The sequence below is a fragment of the Vitis vinifera genome, chromosome 8 (assembly GCF_030704535.1).
Source record: "Vitis vinifera cultivar Pinot Noir 40024 chromosome 8, ASM3070453v1".
Taxonomy (NCBI): domain Eukaryota; kingdom Viridiplantae; phylum Streptophyta; class Magnoliopsida; order Vitales; family Vitaceae; genus Vitis; species Vitis vinifera.
The window spans coordinates 16,518,198-16,537,488 of record NC_081812.1 but is presented as its reverse complement, the minus strand read 5'-3'; the positions used below and the strand labels follow the sequence as shown (position 1 = coordinate 16,537,488).

At 37.6% G+C, this 19,291-nt stretch overlaps 3 protein-coding genes across 4 annotated transcripts; all 3 read right to left on the bottom strand.

Moving 5' to 3' along the window:
* Nucleotides 1-157: 157 nt before the first annotated feature.
* Nucleotides 158-3,300, bottom strand: LOC100249501 (uncharacterized). Of its 2 annotated transcripts, none has more exons than XR_002030568.2 (2): nucleotides 1,138-3,300; nucleotides 158-753 (listed from the first exon to the last, which is right to left on the bottom strand). XR_002030568.2 is itself a non-coding variant. In XM_002272580.4 (2 exons), the coding sequence occupies exons 1-2, from the start codon at nucleotides 2,403-2,405 to the stop codon at nucleotides 550-552; spliced, it is 342 nt and encodes a 113-aa protein (XP_002272616.1). In that variant the 5' UTR covers nucleotides 2,406-2,803; the 3' UTR covers nucleotides 371-549. The 2 variants fall into 2 exon arrangements, 1 of the variants encoding a protein (XP_002272616.1); XM_002272580.4 differs by having other exon boundaries at nucleotides 371-753; nucleotides 2,268-2,803.
* A 937-nt stretch (nucleotides 3,301-4,237) lies between these two features.
* Nucleotides 4,238-5,621, bottom strand: LOC100254612 (protein MIZU-KUSSEI 1). Its single transcript, XM_002272543.4, has one exon. The coding sequence runs from the start codon at nucleotides 5,383-5,385 to the stop codon at nucleotides 4,666-4,668; it is 720 nt and encodes a 239-aa protein (XP_002272579.1). The 5' UTR covers nucleotides 5,386-5,621; the 3' UTR covers nucleotides 4,238-4,665.
* A 4,930-nt stretch (nucleotides 5,622-10,551) lies between these two features.
* On the bottom strand, nucleotides 10,552-18,973 carry LOC100264910 (protein RETICULATA, chloroplastic). The gene is made up of 7 exons (XM_002272470.4): nucleotides 17,810-18,973; nucleotides 17,359-17,457; nucleotides 16,852-17,072; nucleotides 16,629-16,698; nucleotides 16,340-16,419; nucleotides 14,722-14,786; nucleotides 10,552-11,049 (listed from the first exon to the last, which is right to left on the bottom strand). Exons 1-7 carry the CDS (start codon nucleotides 18,410-18,412, stop codon nucleotides 10,856-10,858), a joined length of 1,332 nt encoding a protein of 443 aa, XP_002272506.1. The 5' UTR covers nucleotides 18,413-18,973; the 3' UTR covers nucleotides 10,552-10,855.
* Between the last annotated feature and the right edge of the window lie 318 nt (nucleotides 18,974-19,291).

Genomic DNA, 19,291 nt, shown 5'->3' with positions numbered 1-19,291 from the left:
GTAAGCTTCGTTTTTCTTGTATACATCAGTTATTTTATTGTTCTCTGATTCATTCCCTTCTTTTCTGAACTTCTGGAGATCAGGAGATCACAAGTATGCAGTCATATATATATATATATATATATATATATATATATATATATATATATATGATTCATACTGCATAACTATGGTAAGCTTTATTGTAAAGTACTACTTGTGGTGGATCATTCCAATTCAGATATTTAATTATTCGAACCACCAGCTTAACCATGGGACAGCTTTACATGGATGAACTCTGATATATTTTGCCAAACAGCGGGAGAAGGCTGCACTTGTGTTGACTTGGAGCCCAGGTTCCAACACAAGCTACGACTCTAGAAAGGAAGAATGACAAAAATGGATTGAAATAGCCACACTCCAAATATTTGTGATGAGGTTTTTTAATCAGCTCCAAAGATCTTTTCACTGCTAAAAGAAATATAACTGCATCCTCAAGTTATTTTGCAGAGCGACAATTTCTAACACTTTGTGATGGCAGAAGTGGTGTTTTATGCTTGCACATGGATCTCATGAATCAACTTTTCCGGCTCCCTGCAGTACTCCAATTGCCTCTTCCTTGCTTTCAGTCAAGTCCTTGCCGTCCTTGAAGACAAGGAACTCCATAGTCTCCACCCGGAAAAAGATGAAATTTCCACACAGATGTGTAATGCAAGACCCAAAGTCTACGCCAACTACACAGTGCCAGGCTGGACCATAAGCTTCGTCAAATTTCTGTCTCATGCAAAACAAGCAGGAATTTATTAACTCAGAAAGTCTAAATTTTAGCAGAAACTTGATAGACACCATCATACTAGAATTCACATGGTATTAGTGCTAGTGTTCTATGACTATATGCATATGACTTGAAGAAGGAATTTTCTAGTTCTTTGCTTGTATATTTTCTTCCAAGGTAATCAACAGTCTGCCCCATGTTCAAGGTCATGCAGGAAAGTTGCAGGATCTATTGATACTAAAAATGAGCACTTCCCATGACCTACTTGGTTGCTGCATGAATTCTGAACATAATAGTTCCTATTTGCATGTTGGTGCCCAAATTGGTCAATGATAGTTCTTTCACAAATCACATGATTGTTAAAAGACGATCCGTCATCATACCCTGGATCGTAGCCCAAAAGCACATCCATCGTCTCTGAAATCCAACATGTAAATGATCATCATGGCCCTTGGCCAAGTTCGGGATGTGAATAGAGCTGGTTTTATGCAGCCCTCAAGGAGTCATTAAGCAACTTGATAAAGCTTTGTCTCGATCAACCACTTGCAACTGGTCACGTAAATCCTTGTTTACAACCATACAGCTCCGTCCATGCCTAGACTTTGTATGATTTTTCGAAACTTATACAGCCAATTGATGCAAAGACGCAGATCACATTTTCCTCTGAGGCAACTTCAAGTGATGAGTTCTGATAAATGGTACATTTTAGCAGCCTAGAAAATAGTTTGTATCCATTTTCTAGAGAAAAAGGTTGAAGGTGAATACACACTGATTGGACTTGCAATTATTAAATATGACCTTATTGTTGCGGACTGAAAGATTGCTCAATCCACAACCCATTCAGTTAAAAAGGACTGAGAGAATATACAACTTTTTCTCTGTGGTAAAAGAGATACTTGAAAAGGAATATTATTGATCAATTCAACAGTCACTTCCTCTTTAAATATACTAATTAAACAAGTCTTATCAGATGGCCGCTAAAATCTGATTCATTTAGAATCTTTTCCTAATCATGACCTGGTCATGAGGGAAATTTTTCTTAAAAAAAATTGGACACTAGTTATGAGGAGCAAACATTATCTTTGTATAGCAGTTTACCTTTTGGAATTACTTGGTTCTCTTTTCTCAAGGAACCACTTTCAATTGAAACAATAGAGGTTGCGGATCTCTCCTTCAGGTACTGCCTACAACAAGAAATTAGATGTCTACATACCTATCTGGCCTTTTGGGCTGCAGTCATTATACGCCTGGTTCTTCTTCTTTCCCCTCTTCATTGTTGTTTTCTTCCCTTTCTTTTGTTTTTTTCCTCCATACATATTATTGCATATATAATTTCACTTGAAAAGTCACAATTATCAAAGCAATGAGCAACTGAAGGAAGATGTACAATTATTAGACCTTAATCTTTTATCGGAGTGAAGGAAGATCTATTTACTTTTAATCAAAACGGGTGGCACATATACTTGATTTCCACTGCATGGATAAAAGTGAATACAAAGGGTTTAAGATGAACCTGTTTAATGTAGTGAGCAATGGCTTGACGGTCACAAACTTCATGGAGATCGAGAGCTTGGTAAGCTAACTCCAAGCAATGGTTCTGCATTGCCTCCGGCATGTCTGTCTCACGCACCACTGCTTTTCCCTCGAGCATCTCAATAAGCAATTAAAAGACAAATCAGTTTTCTTCTTGCAGTGCCTGAGTCACTGGAAAAGCTGGTAATTACCAGATATAGAGTGCAAGGTGGACGAAGATTCTTATTCAGAAGAGGAGAATTTTGTGGTGGAGATTGAAGGCAGGATCCAGATATTTATTTTTTTGAGTCGTGGAAAATTTCCGCAGTTTTGCTGCAAAAGAACTTAATCGAATGCCCTATAGTCGCTTGAAATCAAAACATTAACATTTGGAGGTAAATCCCATAGTTACCAATCCCTGTCAAGAATGCTACAAAAATCAGGGACTTGTGTGACATTCAAATGGAGCAGTTGGTAAATAGCCCTTGCGCAATCAGTAGGTGAGAAGCTTCTATCCACAGCCATAAAAAAGTTGCAGAGAAGTGGCAGCTCACGTGATCCATGCCTCTTTATCGTGTGATGTTGCTTCATTGGAAGTGGTCCTTGGTTGCAAAGCTATGAACCAGAAAGAAAGTGGACAAAAAGTCTGTTCAAAACGTGAAAGACATCTGGCTGGAAAGTTTTAGTATCTAAAGACTGTGTGGGTGGTAACGTTTTGGAACCTAGACCGTTCATGGAGCCGTAACAGAGCCAGCATACAAGTTGACGGCTTGATGGTGAAGCTTTACTATTTATTATATAATATCAAGCAAAATACTGGATGATAACTAATACGATATGTTTCCAACCTGAGAAGCAAATATCTGACAATCTCAGTCGTTCAATATCTTCTGGCCACTATCAAAACACAAATAACCTGAGAAACGTAGAAGAATATTCTTCCTCCTCCAAAGGCAAAGACTTGGACCCACAGACCAGACTGCCAACTAAACTGGATTGATTCTTCACATCTAAAGAAATCATTTAATAAGTTATGGAAAAATAAGTGCGACTCAGTTCAATAGCAAGATCACAAGAATTAGAGGGGGGGAAAAACAAAAAAAAAAAAAACAGAGTACTACTAAAAGCAGTTTTGGTTGCAGTTGCTGGGCAAAAAGGTAGTGAGTAATTTTCACAGGAGAAATATCATAAAAAGAAACAAATAATTGTGGAAGTAGTGAGAAAACCCTGATGCCATTTGCATAGGAGACAGTAATGCATACCAGGGCAGGCCCTTTTGGCATGGCACCCTTTGTAGTACTACTACTCATTGTTTGCCAATAAAAAAGAATAATGCATACCAATGGGCATAATAGTGGACCGTATATACCTCAAAGATCCCATCCCATTAAGCTCTTTACCCCTTTATATCATTTTAATCCCTAGTAAACACTAATTGGTCGAAAATTTCTTACTTCAAGTGCTGAAACCTCTTGACCACTCATTTGATTTAACCTCTGAATCTAATGGTTGGTCCCAAGCCTTCCATGGTCTACAATTTGTTATGTGGAGACCCAGCAGATCCAGGACTTGGCCCAGAGAATAAATGTACATACAACACATAACAAAAAGAAAGATCCTTTTTTGAAAAGTAAACCATAAGTGAAAGTACAACGTCACATTCTTCTACAATCCTTACCAAGTTCAGAAAGAATCCACAAACATATCTTGAACTTTAATCCAAAATCCTTGCAAATCCAGTCTCTTCAGACCCACAAATTGATTCTTACAGAGAAAAGACTAATCAGGTAGGCATTATCAGAATCCAAATAAAGTTTGGACGAAAAAGAAAATATGCTTTTTTTCTTTTTACCTTTTATTTTTTTACCAGATGGAACCTTTGTACTCTTTATTATTATTTGAAGGTATAGATAATGGCACCGAATTGAGGCAGAGAAATTCAGAGAAAGAAAATCCTGATAGCAAAGGGGTGGCATTTCTTGGTATTGTCCAACACAGAGAATCAAGCTTTGAATGGATGAAAGATCAGAATCATGAGAAGCATGAAATCTAATTTGATATGTCCAATACAATTCTAATGGAATCAACACTTATAAAATGTCATCACCTCTACAAGAAGAATTACATTACCTAAAAACCCCTCCTTGGATAAAATAAAAAAAAGAAATAAGAATGACAAATTCAAATGAAATTAAATTAAATGTAAATCTGTATTCCAAGAAACCCCTCCCAGAGAACTCCAAAACTATTAGCTAAAGCAAGAAAACACATTGTTTTCGAGCACCTTGAGGAAGAAAACCCAAAACTTTTTGTCCCCCGCATAGAGGAAGGACGACAAAGAAACCCATACATTAACATTCTTGCCGAAAATACCCCTGGCTGCAATGAGAAATCACATATTACCTAGTCCTTAGCAAGAAGACGCTGAGTTCTTGTCCGGGGCAGTCGTCCGGATTGATGAGATGAAACGACTCCGAGTCACAACTTCCCACCACGCATTCGTAGTTGGCTCTCATGTACATTAGCTCACCATCTCCATCCGAGCCCAAGCCCGCCGGAATCACTCCGGCTCCAACCGTCATCGACTGCATGGTCTTGAGCATCACACGGTTATTCTCAGTGGGTTTTCTCCGAATGGCGAACCCAAGCTTACGTCCGTTGCAATACATGGTCCAAACGGGGACGGAGTGGAGGGGACAGGAGCTGAGGTCGGAGCGGTCGCACTCGAGGGCGATGCGCACGAGGCCGCAGCGCATTTCTTTGACGAGTTGGTGGGTGGGGATAGAAAGTTCAAGGAGGAGAGAGGGCTTGGTGTTGAGGCGGTCGTGTTGGACGCAGAACCAGACGTGGCCGCGGCGGTGTCCGAAGATGGTGCCGATGACCATTGTCTTGGAGGGGCGAGCGGGGGCCTGGTGGGGGTGGGTGGGGATGCTTTCGTCGGTGGTAGTTGAGTCTTCGTCGTTTTCTGGGTTATCTTGGAGGTGGTCCTCTTGGATGTCGTCTCTGAGCGAGGTGCTGAGGCGTTTCTTGGTCGTGGCAATGGTGGTGGTGGAAGATACGGTGGTGGTGGCGGAGAAGCAAGGGAGTATGCATCGACGGAGAGCGTCGATCTTGGTCATGGTTTCTTGATGGGTGTGGAAGAAAAAAAGGGAATGAAAGAAGAAAAAGAAGAAGAAAATGGGGTGGATTGAAGTTGAAGTTGAAGAAGAAGAGGATTTGGGTTTGGAATGCCTGAGTTGAGCTTCAACGTTCAAACTGGCCACTGCTAACTTCTCATCCTTTTCTGAAGTAGTTGGCAGAAAAAGGTGAGGGGTGACATGGGATTCAGGTTGACACCTGTAATAAAGGCCGATAAAGGCGCCCTCCTCCCCCAGTCCCTTTTTTCAAGTCGCTTTACGTACGGTCCATTCACTTGTATTTGCCAGGTCAAGTACAATTAATTTTATTCACTTTCTGGTCAAACCATAAAAAATAAAAAAAAAAATGAAGTGAAAATTGTGTTTATAGCATATTAAAAAATTAAACTTTGATCCATATAAATTCATTATTTAAGCTCAAAATCAAGAGAAAGTGTGAAAATTATAAAAAATAATTTTTATATTTTCAAAAATAACCTTTATTGACTATGAAAAAAAAAGAATAAGAAAACATTAATTTAAATTTTATTCATTTTGTAAACCTCAATAAAATTTAATTTCATTTAGTGATTTGGAAAAAAATACACAATTTTCCAAAAAAATAAAAATAAATTATTATAATTATTATTTAAAAATCAAATATCTTGGAAAATATATATATTTAAAATTATGTGTGTAAAAAATAACTAAAAATATGTCAATTATTTTTTTAAAATGATACATTTTTTAAAAAATAGTTTTCTAAAAATAAAAAATTTTTAGAATAATTATTAAAAAAAATTAAGATAAAAAAGTTTGTCAAATATTATGGTAGAAAATATTCAAAATAGTTTTGAAGGGTATATTGGTCTCTTCACATTCTATATCATTCTCATCAATTATGCAACTTTTATAGGCTAAATCTTAATTTTTGGGCCCAATTGGGTCCAAAACACCGCTTCCCTCTATTCCATTTTTTCCAATTAATAAATCTTCCCACAAGATATGCCTAATCAATGTTTTTGATTTTGTCTCCATTTGTTATTTTTTATTTTAAATTAAAAGAAAATTAAATATACCAATGACCCTTAATTAGAATTACTTGTCATAGACTTAGTCTTTCCCTAAACTCGTATGACACTAGATAAGTCAAGACACTTGATCTTGCTAAATCACCCTTACGCCCGATACTTAGCTCGTTAGGTTAAGATGCACACGACTTGAAAGCTTTAGAATGCATGGTAAGCAACACTTGAAAAATGAAAACTTTTATTGCTCAAAGAAAACTTTAAAAGTACTTGAAAGCTCACTTGCTTGGTTACGAAGTGGTTTAGGTGGTGCATTGGCCAAATGAGACCCTTATCTATTTATAGGCATCAATGAAACTCTTTGGAAGTTTCTAGAACATCCCATAAGCTTCCCTTGTCTTCCACCCTTGATGTAGAGAAGGTGGGTGTCTCTAACCTTTTCTAGAACCTTCGACACTCTTCCCACCAATGACTAAGTGTAGGTGATTCTAAGAGTCTCTAGAAGTTTCATACCCTCTATATAAGCCTATGAGGAGGGTAATTTAAGTAGGTCGTGACACTCTCCCCCACTTATGCCGTCGATGTCGACATCCCCATCATCGGCTTGGCTTGAAATCTCTCGATGTGTTTTCAGAACTTTCTCAAAACTGCTTCCTCTTGCTCATTGAGTTTACCTTTCCTTTGGTGACCCTATCCATGTGTAGGCAGGTTACCTTAGCTCGCTCTCCTTTTGCCTTCTTTACTTGCACCTCTGATAGTAAAGAAGTCTTAGGTGTACTAGGCTTTGGGTTGGCTTGGAGGGCATCCAATAGTTGCATTGAACCCATATGTGCTTCATCTTCCTATTCCTTCTCCTCAATCATGGCACTCAACGCCTTTCTCTTTGGACAATCTCATGCCCAATGTGGACTATCACACAAGAAACATTTGATTTTAGGCGTAAATTCCTTCATTTTTACCTTACCCTTTCCTTTCCAAACATTGGGAGTCTTGCTTGATCCCATTCTAAGAGCATTATGGTCCCTTGAAACTTTGTCTCCTTCACTTGTGGCGTGGCTATTCTCCAAAGATTAAACCTTGGAGGAGTCTTCCCTCTTGCAATCCGTTAAAGACTCTGCTACTGCTATAGTAATGACTAAGTCTTGAACACCTCAGCGTCTTAATTCCTGCTCGGCCCACCTTTGTAAGTTATCCATGAAGTTGAATAACAACTCCTCCTTAGTCATATTAGGAATCTCAAGCATGAGCAAAGATAACTCCTTGACATAGTCACGAATCTAGCCTGTGTGCTTAAGACGCTTCATGTTTTTCTTGGCTAAGTAAACCATGTTTTCAAGGTAGAACTACCTCTTGATCTCCTTCTTGAAGTCCTCCCATGTCTCTATGGTACAAATACCTTTCTCCATATCAACAAACCTTCAACGCCACATAGAGTAGCTATGTCAGTAAGGTAGAGGGTCACAATCCTTACCTTAGCCACCTCATCAGTTAGTGCGATAGCCTCGAAGTATTGCTCTATATGCCATAAGAAGTTGTCCAACTTCTTGGAATTCCGCTTGCCATTAAATCCTTGTGGCTTCGGTACCTCCACCCTAGATGTCTCCCGTGTGGCCATGACTTGCGTCGACACAACGACCTTGTAGATGGCCAACTCTTGCGTAACCTCCTGATCTCGAGACTCCATTCGAGTAGCCAAAGCCTCCATCGTTGACTTTATGCTAGTAAGCATCCTCATGACCTTCTCTTGGAAGGACACAAACTCCTTGTGCGACATTGGTTGAACCTGTGAGACTAGCATCCCCTCATGAAGGTCTTGGATCTGTTCCCTAAGATCCTTCATACCCTTCTTCATGCCTTGCTCGATCAAGTCCAACCCTTCTCGAGTATCCGTCATGGTTAGCTCCACTTTGGCTAGCCTTGCCTCCATGTTGGCAACAACATCATGAGACTTATCCTTCCTACCCATGTCCCGTGCAGTAGGCTCGATCTCCCTTCCACGAGTTTGTTCACTAGCATCCTCAACATTGGACCTCAACATGCTTATTTTACAATGCCCACTTCACAACCTTGCTTTGATACCAACTGTTACAAACTTAGTCTCATGCGGCACTTAGGCAAGTCAAAACACTTGATCTTGCTAAGTTAGCCTTACCCCCGATGCTTAGCTCGTTAGGCTAAGATATACACAATTTGGAAGATTTGGAAGGCGTAGTAGGCAACACTTGAAGAATGGTAGTTTTTATTATTCAAAGAAAACTTTACAAGTGCTTGGAAGCTCACTTGCTTGGTTACAAAGTGGTTTGGGTGGTGCCTTGCCCAAATGAGGCCTTCACCTATTTATAAGCACTAATGGAACTCTCTAGAACCCACAAAGGTTCCTTACTTTCCTAGAATTATCTAGAAAACTTTATACAAAAGCTATGTACAAGTATTTACAAGACATATTTGGACGTTTTTAGAACATTCCATAGGCTTCCCTTGTCTTCCACCCTTGATGTAGAGAAGTGTGGGTGTCTCTAGCCTTTCGAAGACCCTTCCACACTCTTCCCATCAATGACTATGTGTAAGTGGTTTTAGGAGCCTCCAAAAGCTTCCTGCCCTCTATATAAGCCCATGGGAAAGGTCATTTGAGTAGGTCGTGACATACTCCCCTTGCCCGATGTGGGGTATCACAAATTCTATGATTTGCTTATTAGTAACTATGATATTTTGAACATTATGTGTTAGTTTCTATAACTTTTTGCTTATTAAATTTGCGTCAATTCAAACTGTATAGTTCTTTGAGTATATTGTCCAAATGCCAAAATTTTGTCCTATCAAATTACATAAACAAAAACAAGACCTTCAAATGTTTGAGACCAACCACCATTTGGTAATACACAGAAACTATCTCAAATGCTCGGTACTAGTCAAATTTGTTTAACAAACAAATAAAATACCGCACCAAGAAGAAATATAATTAAGCACACCCATAGCTTCTTTGCTATGTTACCAAATTTAGTATATTTTATATTATTTATCTTATACAAATATATGTGAATGAAAATACCATATTATGTAATTTTATGTTATTATTATCGTTATTACTGTTAGGATTTTTATTTTATTTTATACCTCAATGTATAATTTTCGTATTTTGGTTATATTTTTTGTACTCATCACACTTTTGTTATCTTGATTATATCATGTATTTTTTTTTTTATAACTAAATCATAAAATTTCATATGTTAATATCTTGATCACATTTATCATCTTCGGATCAAAATTTTCTTATCCTAGTTACATTTTTCATATTTTAACTATATTTTTTGTATAGTTGTACGTTCGTACACTAGTTAAATTCTTACATCTAGGTCATACTAAGATATGAAATTTAAAGTAATAAAAATAAAATAGTTTATTTTAGATTTTATTTTAATGTTTCTATGGTATGTTTAGAGTATTATTTTATTTGATTTTAATTTTCTATTTTCTTTAGTTGGTATTTAAAGTTTATTCTTTTATTCTTGAGAAATTATTGAGGTGTATTTTTCTTTTTAACTTTACAAAGATTATAAATTTTAGGAGAAGAAAATAAAATTTAAATTGAATAAGAATAAGGATGCGAGAGAAGACAATGGAAAAGTACTTCTGAATTTTTTTTGTAAAGAAAAAAGCGGTGGTAGGTGAGGAAAGGGGAATGAGAAAAGTGGAGAAACAGACTAGTTTTTCACCATCTGGCTCCTCTTTTATGACAAATCAATGACTTACATTGATGCCAAAATTTAACGGTCCACATTAAAATTCGATTCAGTACTAAAAAGGATTGACAAAATTTCCCCTTTTTTATTTTTTAATACAAAATTACAATTCATGCCCCGTTTAGAAAATTTCCTCACAGTTGAAAATTTCATTGTTGTGCGTACAGTTATAAATTCGTACTTTTTCCATCAACAGGGATACGAGTGAAGGACAAACTCACAAAATTCCTTTTCCCCTGTGCTTCCTTGGATGTGGGAAAACACGGGAAAGGAAGCAAAAGTATTGTGGTTCATCTCAGTACAATGCCTAATTGTTCTGGACCTCTGGTTAATAATCCATGTCATTTATTCGAGTACAATCCTGTTTGCCACTTTTTGTTTCCAAAGATAAACGAGCATCATTAGAGGTAAATGTTTTCATATAGGTGAAAGAGAACAGTAGGGTAAGCTTCCTAATAAACAGCAAAACATTGCAGTAGTTGTTATGGATCAAGTTTAAAATAAAAGCCCTTCTGAAGAGACAATTGCTTCGAATTACACTGCCAGTGCTTCTTGTTTGTTGAAGCAAAAATTTTCAAGCAGGATGAGAGTTCTCTAAGGATCAAATTGATAGTTGTGGATCAGTATCACCAAAGTTTTTCTATCTACCCCCTACTCATGGGTTAGCAGAGGACATCTCCATTTAAAAGGAAGTAATACCTACAATTACTGCACCCCGCTCCATCTGGCCCAGTCAACAAATTGCATCCCACCATAAATGTTGTTGGCGAATCGCACACCAACTGTGAAGGCCATTGCAACTGGGGGAACCTTCTTTGCCAGAGGTGATGCTTCTACCACCCGTTCCAGGCCATTTATGATCTGATAGCGAGTGTTGGAAGAAACTGCAAGAAAAACACCTGCAAGTTGGAGGAGAAACGACCCCATTAGTGGAACTTTAAAGATAGGTGGCGGACTTGTTTAAATATCCTAGTCAATGCTCTATGGAAAAGATGAGTTTTACTGAGACAGAATGCAGTAGGATGCAGAAACAAGTCTATGACATGCAAATGGTAAGCTGCTAACATATCCAACTCCATTAAAGAACAAAAAAAGTACGAGCCAAAGGCAAAAGCAACACCTATGATGGAATCTAATATCATTGCAGAAACAGGAATTACTCAAACAGCACAAAGGATACCACATGAATCGACCACAATTTGGTAATTAATCTTTCATACTGGGAGTAGAAACCTGCTCATGAATCTGCTTAAACTTTGGACTGTTGAAAGGATTGGACATTGGGGGTTCATCACACCATGGACATGACCCTATAGCATGTGGCAATTATTTATTGAAGTAGTTCAGCATTATTAGAATCCATTCTTAAGAATATTTTGTTTTTTTGTTCCTTTCACTCTTTTTATAAGTTTTAGTATTTCCTATGGAAGAAGTTAGCATGTCTCTAGTTGTTTTTGGTTTTACCTAGCCTTTTTTAGGCATCTCTGTTCTAAAATGATATTACAACCTAAAGATAGATTAAGACTAAATAAATGGGAGAGATTTGCTCCCAATCATCTTTTCTTGCTTCTTTCCATAATGATTTATTGTGCTCGCAGAACTAAATCTAGGTTCCTTTGAGGAACTTCTTTTTCATCTTCTCTCGTTCTTTTTCAATCCCTGGTTTGATGTGCACTGAGCACAAAAATTTGGCTTTCTACAAGGAATTCTTCTTCCTTCTCCTTATATTATGACCTTGTGTGGTAGAGCTTTCTAAAATGCTAAAAGCAGCTTTTGAATCCTAAGTAAATTTTCAGCTTGCATGGATAAAACTCCTCTACATTAGCCCTAAAACCTAACATGATTTCCTTGTGTTTTAGAGAAAGTAGAGAAACAGGAAGGAGATTTGAGTTTAATGAAACTCTTAACAAGGTTAAAATTGCCCTTATGTTTCAGAAAAGCACTTTTAAAATACAGTTTTCAAATACAAAAAACAGCATTGACTTCTGCTTGTTCTACTGCTCAATCCAGAAGCTAAAAGCTACCCAAATGGGCACCATGTGCTTCTAGACTATTTCAAATTTTCTTCAATGATTTTTTTTTTTTGTTTTTTTTTTTTGCCCCATTGGGACTTGAACCTAGAACCTCCCATAAATTCTCCCCATCCCTTTACCACTTGAGCCAGGCCTCAAGGGCTTCAATGAATTTGTTTTGTTGTTCTATTATTTTAAAGCAACCCAGTGCAGTTCTTGTAAACCATGAGACCAAATGCAGTTGATGAATCTCACATCACTATTTGTGATCAGACTATTTGTAGAGCTCTTCGTAGTTTTAGATGTTTGACGTATGTTGGAAAATACCAAAATTATTCAAGAGGTGAAAAATCCAAATTAGTACAATAGTCTTTCAGTTGAGAAGGCCTGTATTATCATATCAGACACGGGTTGAGCATTAGACTGTAACATTATTTACATGTAGGCACTAGGCACTTCCTAAACTATGATACCCGAATCCTTCAATTTCACTCAACATACCCGTGTGGCTATGCATGACATGGGTGTGGGTATGAGATTCTTGTCAGATACTCCTATTTTACTTTGAGTGTGGCTATTTGATTTTTTCATTGATATCCTTTTATTCTTTTAACTTTTTTAATAATAATTATACTAGAGAAAAAGAAGAGTTAGCTAAAAAGTGAATATTTGTAAGAATATTTAGGGATAGGAGAAAAAGAATGGATTAGAGGGAAAAGATGGGAGCTTTTAAAAAGAATACCTTTCCTTCTAATTTATTTTTAATTGGGTTTTCTTTTATCATGTCGTATCCCGGTATCCATACCTCTTTTTTGGATCCTTCTTAGCTGAATCTCTGTATCCTAAAATTTGAGTTGTGAAGGATTAGACACCTAAACACATACTTGTATCTGATACTCATACCCAAACCCATGCAACATAGTTCCTAAATCTTTCAATTTCTGTGTTTGGTTTACTATGATAACCAAGAAATCAGTTCAGCCAGCTCCTGGAGAGCAAATCCACAAGCATAGCCTGGGTATCTCATGGATTGCTGGTGATCGTCCAACAGGTATCATGTAATAGGGGCCTTCCCACAATTGGTATTCCATTCAGCTAGAGGATTTGAGCCCTGTTTGGCACAATTTTTTATTGCTTAAAAGCTATTTCTGACTGATAAGAGCTTCAGACCATGTTTGGTTATATACGGAAACACTTCAAAAGTACAGCAGGTTTGGGGCCTGAAAACCCTTTTTGGTAAAGCAGGAGGTTAGATGCTCGTGCACAAAAGTTTTCAGGAAGAGGTTCTAGAATTCAATATCTTTTCACATAAAAGTTATTTACACTAAATCTCTTGAAAGAACCAACTTGCTGTTAGAAATGCACCAAAACAGGCCCTAGATTGAACCCATGGCCTCACAACCAAGCCACAGAACACCACAAAATTCAGATAGAAGAGACACAACATTTTATGCAAGCATAAAAATTAACTCCTAGGAATTTGAGAAGTTTCAAGTTCTGAACTACATAGGACAGGAGCAGAAGAACAAAACATGATCAGAAAAGGACATACTAGCTCAAAAAATTTCAGATCATGATCAGTCATATATAGACAAAGGGGTAAAGCCTATAGCTAGTAACAAGAGTTAATGATTGGGAGATGGTGGAGAGATTCCTATTCTCCTTACAAGGGAAGAGGGTGGTTACTAATTTGGAGGATAGGATACCGTGGAAGGAGGTTACGGATGATAATTTTTTTGTTAAATCCTTTTATAGTGCTATGGAGGGTAGCAGCACAGTCCCGTTCCCAAAAAGCATTATTTGGAGCCCTTTTGTTCCTACTAAGGTTGGTTTTTTTGCTTGGGAATCCTCTTGGGGTAAAGCTCTAATATTGGACCAACTAAAGAAGAGAGGTTGTTCTCTTCCGAACAGATGTTATCTTTGTTGTGCTGCTGAAGAGTCTATTGATCATCTTCTAATTCATTACACCAAGGCTAGGGTTTTGTGAGAGTTGTTATTTAACCTTTCTGGTGTGCTGTGGGTTCTCCTATCATCAGTGAAAGAGATCCTTCTTGGGTGGCATGGTTCCCTTGTGGGCAAGAAGTGAGTAAAGGTTTGGAGAGCAGCCCCCTTATGTCTCTTTTGGACGGTTTGGAAGGAAAGAAATAGGGTTGCTTTTGAAAATAAGGATCTTTCAATCCAAAGGATGAAATATTCTTTTGTTTGTAATTTGTGGTCTTGGTCTAAGTTGTGTATAGATGAAGGGCTTAATTCTTTGATTAACTTTTTTGAGTGGTTGGGCTATAGATGAGGGCAGGTGATCATTTTGCACCCCTCTTTCGTTTGTTTTTTTGCCTATAGGTGCCTGTTGTATAATGCTTTGGGTTAGCCGTTGGGTGCCTTGTTTTTATTAATATACATCTTTCTATGTCTTTGCGTTAATGGATCCTTCAATTGTAAACAACTGTAGCACATGTAAGACAATGTCCATTTGATCTCATGATACCAAAACCATCTCAAGATTATACTAGGGCAATAAACTTAACAAACAATGGAAGATCTAGTAAAACAAAGGCATACCCCAAAGAGCTGCACTCTTCACAAGAGGTGGCACAGGTATGTCCTCTTCTGATTTCTTTATGCTCCTGATATATATAGAGAGAACATGGTGAGCAATAATGAATAATCGACTCCAAGAAAAAGCACAAATAAACACAATAGAGCAATGTCATATTTTAAGCCAATACCACATTTTGATATCCTTTTCTTGGCATTCTCTTTGTGAAATTACTCACTCCACTCATATGCCAAAAAAACAGCAAAAGCTACACACTTACCAAAGGAAACTAACAGCTCATTCAAATTCAGTAAAGTCACTAAACCAACTAATATCTCATTCTTTTTCCCTGATGCCTATCTTTGTAAAAGTGTCCATACCCCAAGTAGTCACTAAGGTTGTTATACTCATTATGGACAATAGTTATAGTCATACTATTAATTACATTAGTACCTCATCTTCTATTCATGTATCCACCGTAAGAAAATTATTTTCTCATGTTTTCACAAAGGTTGGTAAGGCTTATTAAGAATTAACTGCCAACTCACATCTCTCTACCCCTTTTTATTTCTTTTTTAATTATTCAAGATTTACCATTGATTTAATAACTAATTCATTACCTATTTCCTTCACATACACATAATGTGCGTCAACTCTTCTAGAATATAGTTCCTTTCATGGTAAAAAGACACTAGCACCCAACCTCTCAAATATTTTGTTGCTTGTATATGATACATACATGGAACCTGGGGAAAAGGGTGGAGAAGGATTGAGTGGGTTATATGTCTAGGTGAGATCCAAGCCGAGCTCAAGCATGAAAGAAACAGGCAAAATTAGGTATTTGGGGCTGGCTCCTCAGCCCAATCCATGGCCAAGACTTAGCCTAAATCCAATTTCAATTGATGTAAGCCTATGGTAATTGATTATTTATGTATCTATTTTCCAATTGCTCTCACGCTAGTTACAGCTTCATTCCACATATTTTCATCACATCAATATATCTAATTGATGCTCCTTTTCTAAAAACCTGCCATAATCTCCACAAGTACCCCCAACATGTGTCTTTAAAGTTGATGAACACCATAGGGATATCCTTTTTCTTCCCTCTAGGCCTTTCCATCAATCACGTAAGAAAATAACTTACGAAGTGGATCTTCTTGCACAAAACCAAATGTTCAGCCGATGTAGGGCAGTAGAGAGAAAAAGAATATAGAGGAGAGAAATAGAAGTAGAAAAGAGAATTCCAAAGAATTACGAACATTATTAATCAAAATCTAAAGTATTTAACATTACTAGGCCTACGTATAGATAGACAATTGTAACTCTAGTGGGAAACTAATTTTAATAATCCTAACTCTAATAAACTTTATCACAACATGATGATAACCCTAAAACAAATAATAGCAAACCAGTTGTCAAGGAACAACTAGACAATGATCCCATAACTATCATTCAAAGCAATTATAAAAAAACAAAAATACAGTTGATAAAACTTGAAGCAGATAACAGCATTTTAAAAGTTAATCAAATCTCTCAAGTACCAATTCTTCAAGATATGCAGAATGTACCAATATATTGAGGTAAGAAAAACAGAAAAGTAGGTAAGGTCAAAATTAGCATATATTCTAGATAGAAGAATACCGCTTGGCAGTCATGATCAAATTTGCGATGCCTTGACCAATAAGACCACAGGCAAACCCAACTGATCCATATAGAATTCCCTGGAAAGAGAATGTGTGCATTAGTTATAACTTACAGAACGAAAAAAAAAATGGCAAACACATACTGAAATCCAGTTAAACAAGAAACAACCATGTTCAACAATGAAAGCTAAATACTGTCATGGAAAACTGACAGTGTAACAGAACTACTTAATCAATGAAAAATACACAATAAAATACTGTTGCTGAACAGTTTTAGATTGTCACACCTTAAAGAAGTATGTAGCAATTCTCTGCTTTACAGAAAATCTGCAACCTGGTCTTTCAGCTTCAAATACACTGCATAAAGCATAAGATAAACAATTGACAGCCCGAACTCACATGTAAGACTAAGCACATCAAACACATCTGAATCAAGTAAGTTAAAAACTTCAATCAAAATTTTCTTATTAGGAAAACAAGTTAACATTCTTCCTGGCATAAACTAACAACCTGCTAGGAAGAGCCCCATAAGCATGTTGTAGGTGTCCAAGGAACCCCTTAGATATGGATGGCTGCCCAATTCGAGCATAGGGTGCTAACATACCAACTAAAGCAATGTTAACAACCACCCCAACCAAAAGATCTGCAGTGTACAACTCAAATTCTGCCCAGAAGTCTTTGCCTCTCTTTTGGACTTCCGCAAAAGTGGCACAGCAAGAATCAATGACTATCTGCATCACATTGAATCAATAAGGATAACATATATATGACAATACCAAGGGCCTCAACATTGGTGGTGCTCTCAACAATCATGTGGACCACACATTATATGCTCAATCTGAAGTATAAGTTGGCCACTTCCACTCATATTAAGTAGGCTGAAGGATGGATTTACTTGTAACTACTTACCCAATTTTCAGTTACTCAAGTTCAAGAATACCTTAGCAGAACCATATGTCTACAGTTTAGCTGGAAAATTTTCAAGCAGGAAGTTATATCAGAGAAGGTTTAACAAACCTCTGTTCCAATTTTAAAAAGAAAAGATGGATCAGCCAACATTCGGTTACGAAGCATAGAGCATGACTTCATAGCAAAGCCTAGAGGCCAGACTGACCCCTGCAACAGGAATATCATAAACACCAGTTATTACAAGACAAAATGAGTAAGACGAATGGAAGTCTTGCACAAGGAAATTAACTGAATTTCTAATTGTATAAAAAAACCATAGCTTTGTTTGAATGCAAGCAAGAACAATGAGGCACCATGGGAGTTGCCCATTTGCTATCTCCTCCAAACACTTATCCGCTTCAAGTAATTGTTCACATTTGCTTGAGCTGATCATTAAACTTCAGTCCGAGGAGCAAACCAATTATAAAGTTGGGACTCATATTACCCCTTTTTTTTCCTTTGATTTCCCACAACCAAAAAGGAATGGGAAAAATTGTATCAATATTTAGCAAAGTTGTACCTGCAAATCTAAATACCTCAGGAGAAGTATTTTCCGAATTCCAACACTCTTGGCAGCAGTCAGCATATCGGAAGGAAGGCTGGCCCCTCGGGCCTGCGCCTCTCTCATCACCTCCTCAAAGCTCAAAATGGGTCCAAACTCCTCTTCTTCGAGGTCATCCCCATCGTCCTTATCATCGCCCCCACCGCCGCCGCCGCCCCCCCTACCATTCGGAAAATTTCCATTACCACCATTGCCATCAAGCATATCCTCACCACCATCTTCACTATCAGTTTTTAATGCACACCCAGTTTCCAAAACCCTAGCATCGTTTCTCACAGAAGTATCAGTCACATCTTTTGAAACCGGAGTTTCAGCAACACCAGATTGCAGCTCAGCCTGTGGCTCCAACATGCTCATTGCTCCACGCCTCTGCTTTTTCTTCCTATACAAATGTCTACTTCCACTGTTCCTACACAGAAGTGGCAATGCCACTTCCTTTACGAAATACCCCAACCTGGCGTTATCAATAATCAAATTATGACTCCAAATCATCCCCGAAACGACCTCGTTTCGCAAACTCAGAGAGCGAGACAATCCAATACTCGATGAACAAGCCGCCATGTTACTACCAATACAACCTCGGATACGTCGACAAATAATAACTGAGATTTGAAAGTAAAACGCAAAGAAACCAACTAATCAACTAAAGTACTGGTTGGAAACAATCAAGATTTGGAGCAAATCTAATGCATAAATTAGAAAATCCGCTCGGATCATCCGAAACAACTCTTTCCTTTTCAAAGTCTCCCGGAAAATGTAGGAAAAATAGCCGTAAATGACGAGAGAAAATAAACAATTTTTTTTTTATTATAAAAAACGACGAACAGGTTGTTTGGAATGGGGGAAATCAAAAGAAAGGTGGAACCTGAAAAGGATGGTCAGAAATGGCGTATAAAAGAGGAAGGAGGAGCGTGCGTGAGCGAGTGAGACAGAGACTTCTGTGTTTTTTTGTTTGCGCTGGAGGAGATGGCCGTGGGCGTGGCGCCATGTTTGCTACCATATATACGTGGGCTTCGCACGTGGCCCAAAAACATTAGCACGTGACGAGATCTCTAGGGTTTCAGCACTTAAACTCCGCTTTAATAGACCCATTAAGGTGGCAGTGAGTTATTAATCTGCCAGCCTCCTTTAATTTAATGCTACCAAAGTGTTATTATATGGTCCTTTTTTATTTATTTTTCAAATATTTTCATGTCCATTATAGAGCCAGATTAGTTTGATAAATAAATTGGTTATAATTTAATTAAAAACAGAACAAATTGAATCGATTTTGACAAGAGAGTGAAAAAGGAACAGAGAGAAGCACAAAAGCAGTTTCATCTGCGTTCTGTTTGCTTATGGTTGTGATGAGCATAGGAGTCGTTCTTTCTTGGAAGCTGGAATAAGTCTCTTGCAATGGGTGGCTGAGGATGTGTTGGGGCCTTTCATAGGATAAAAATA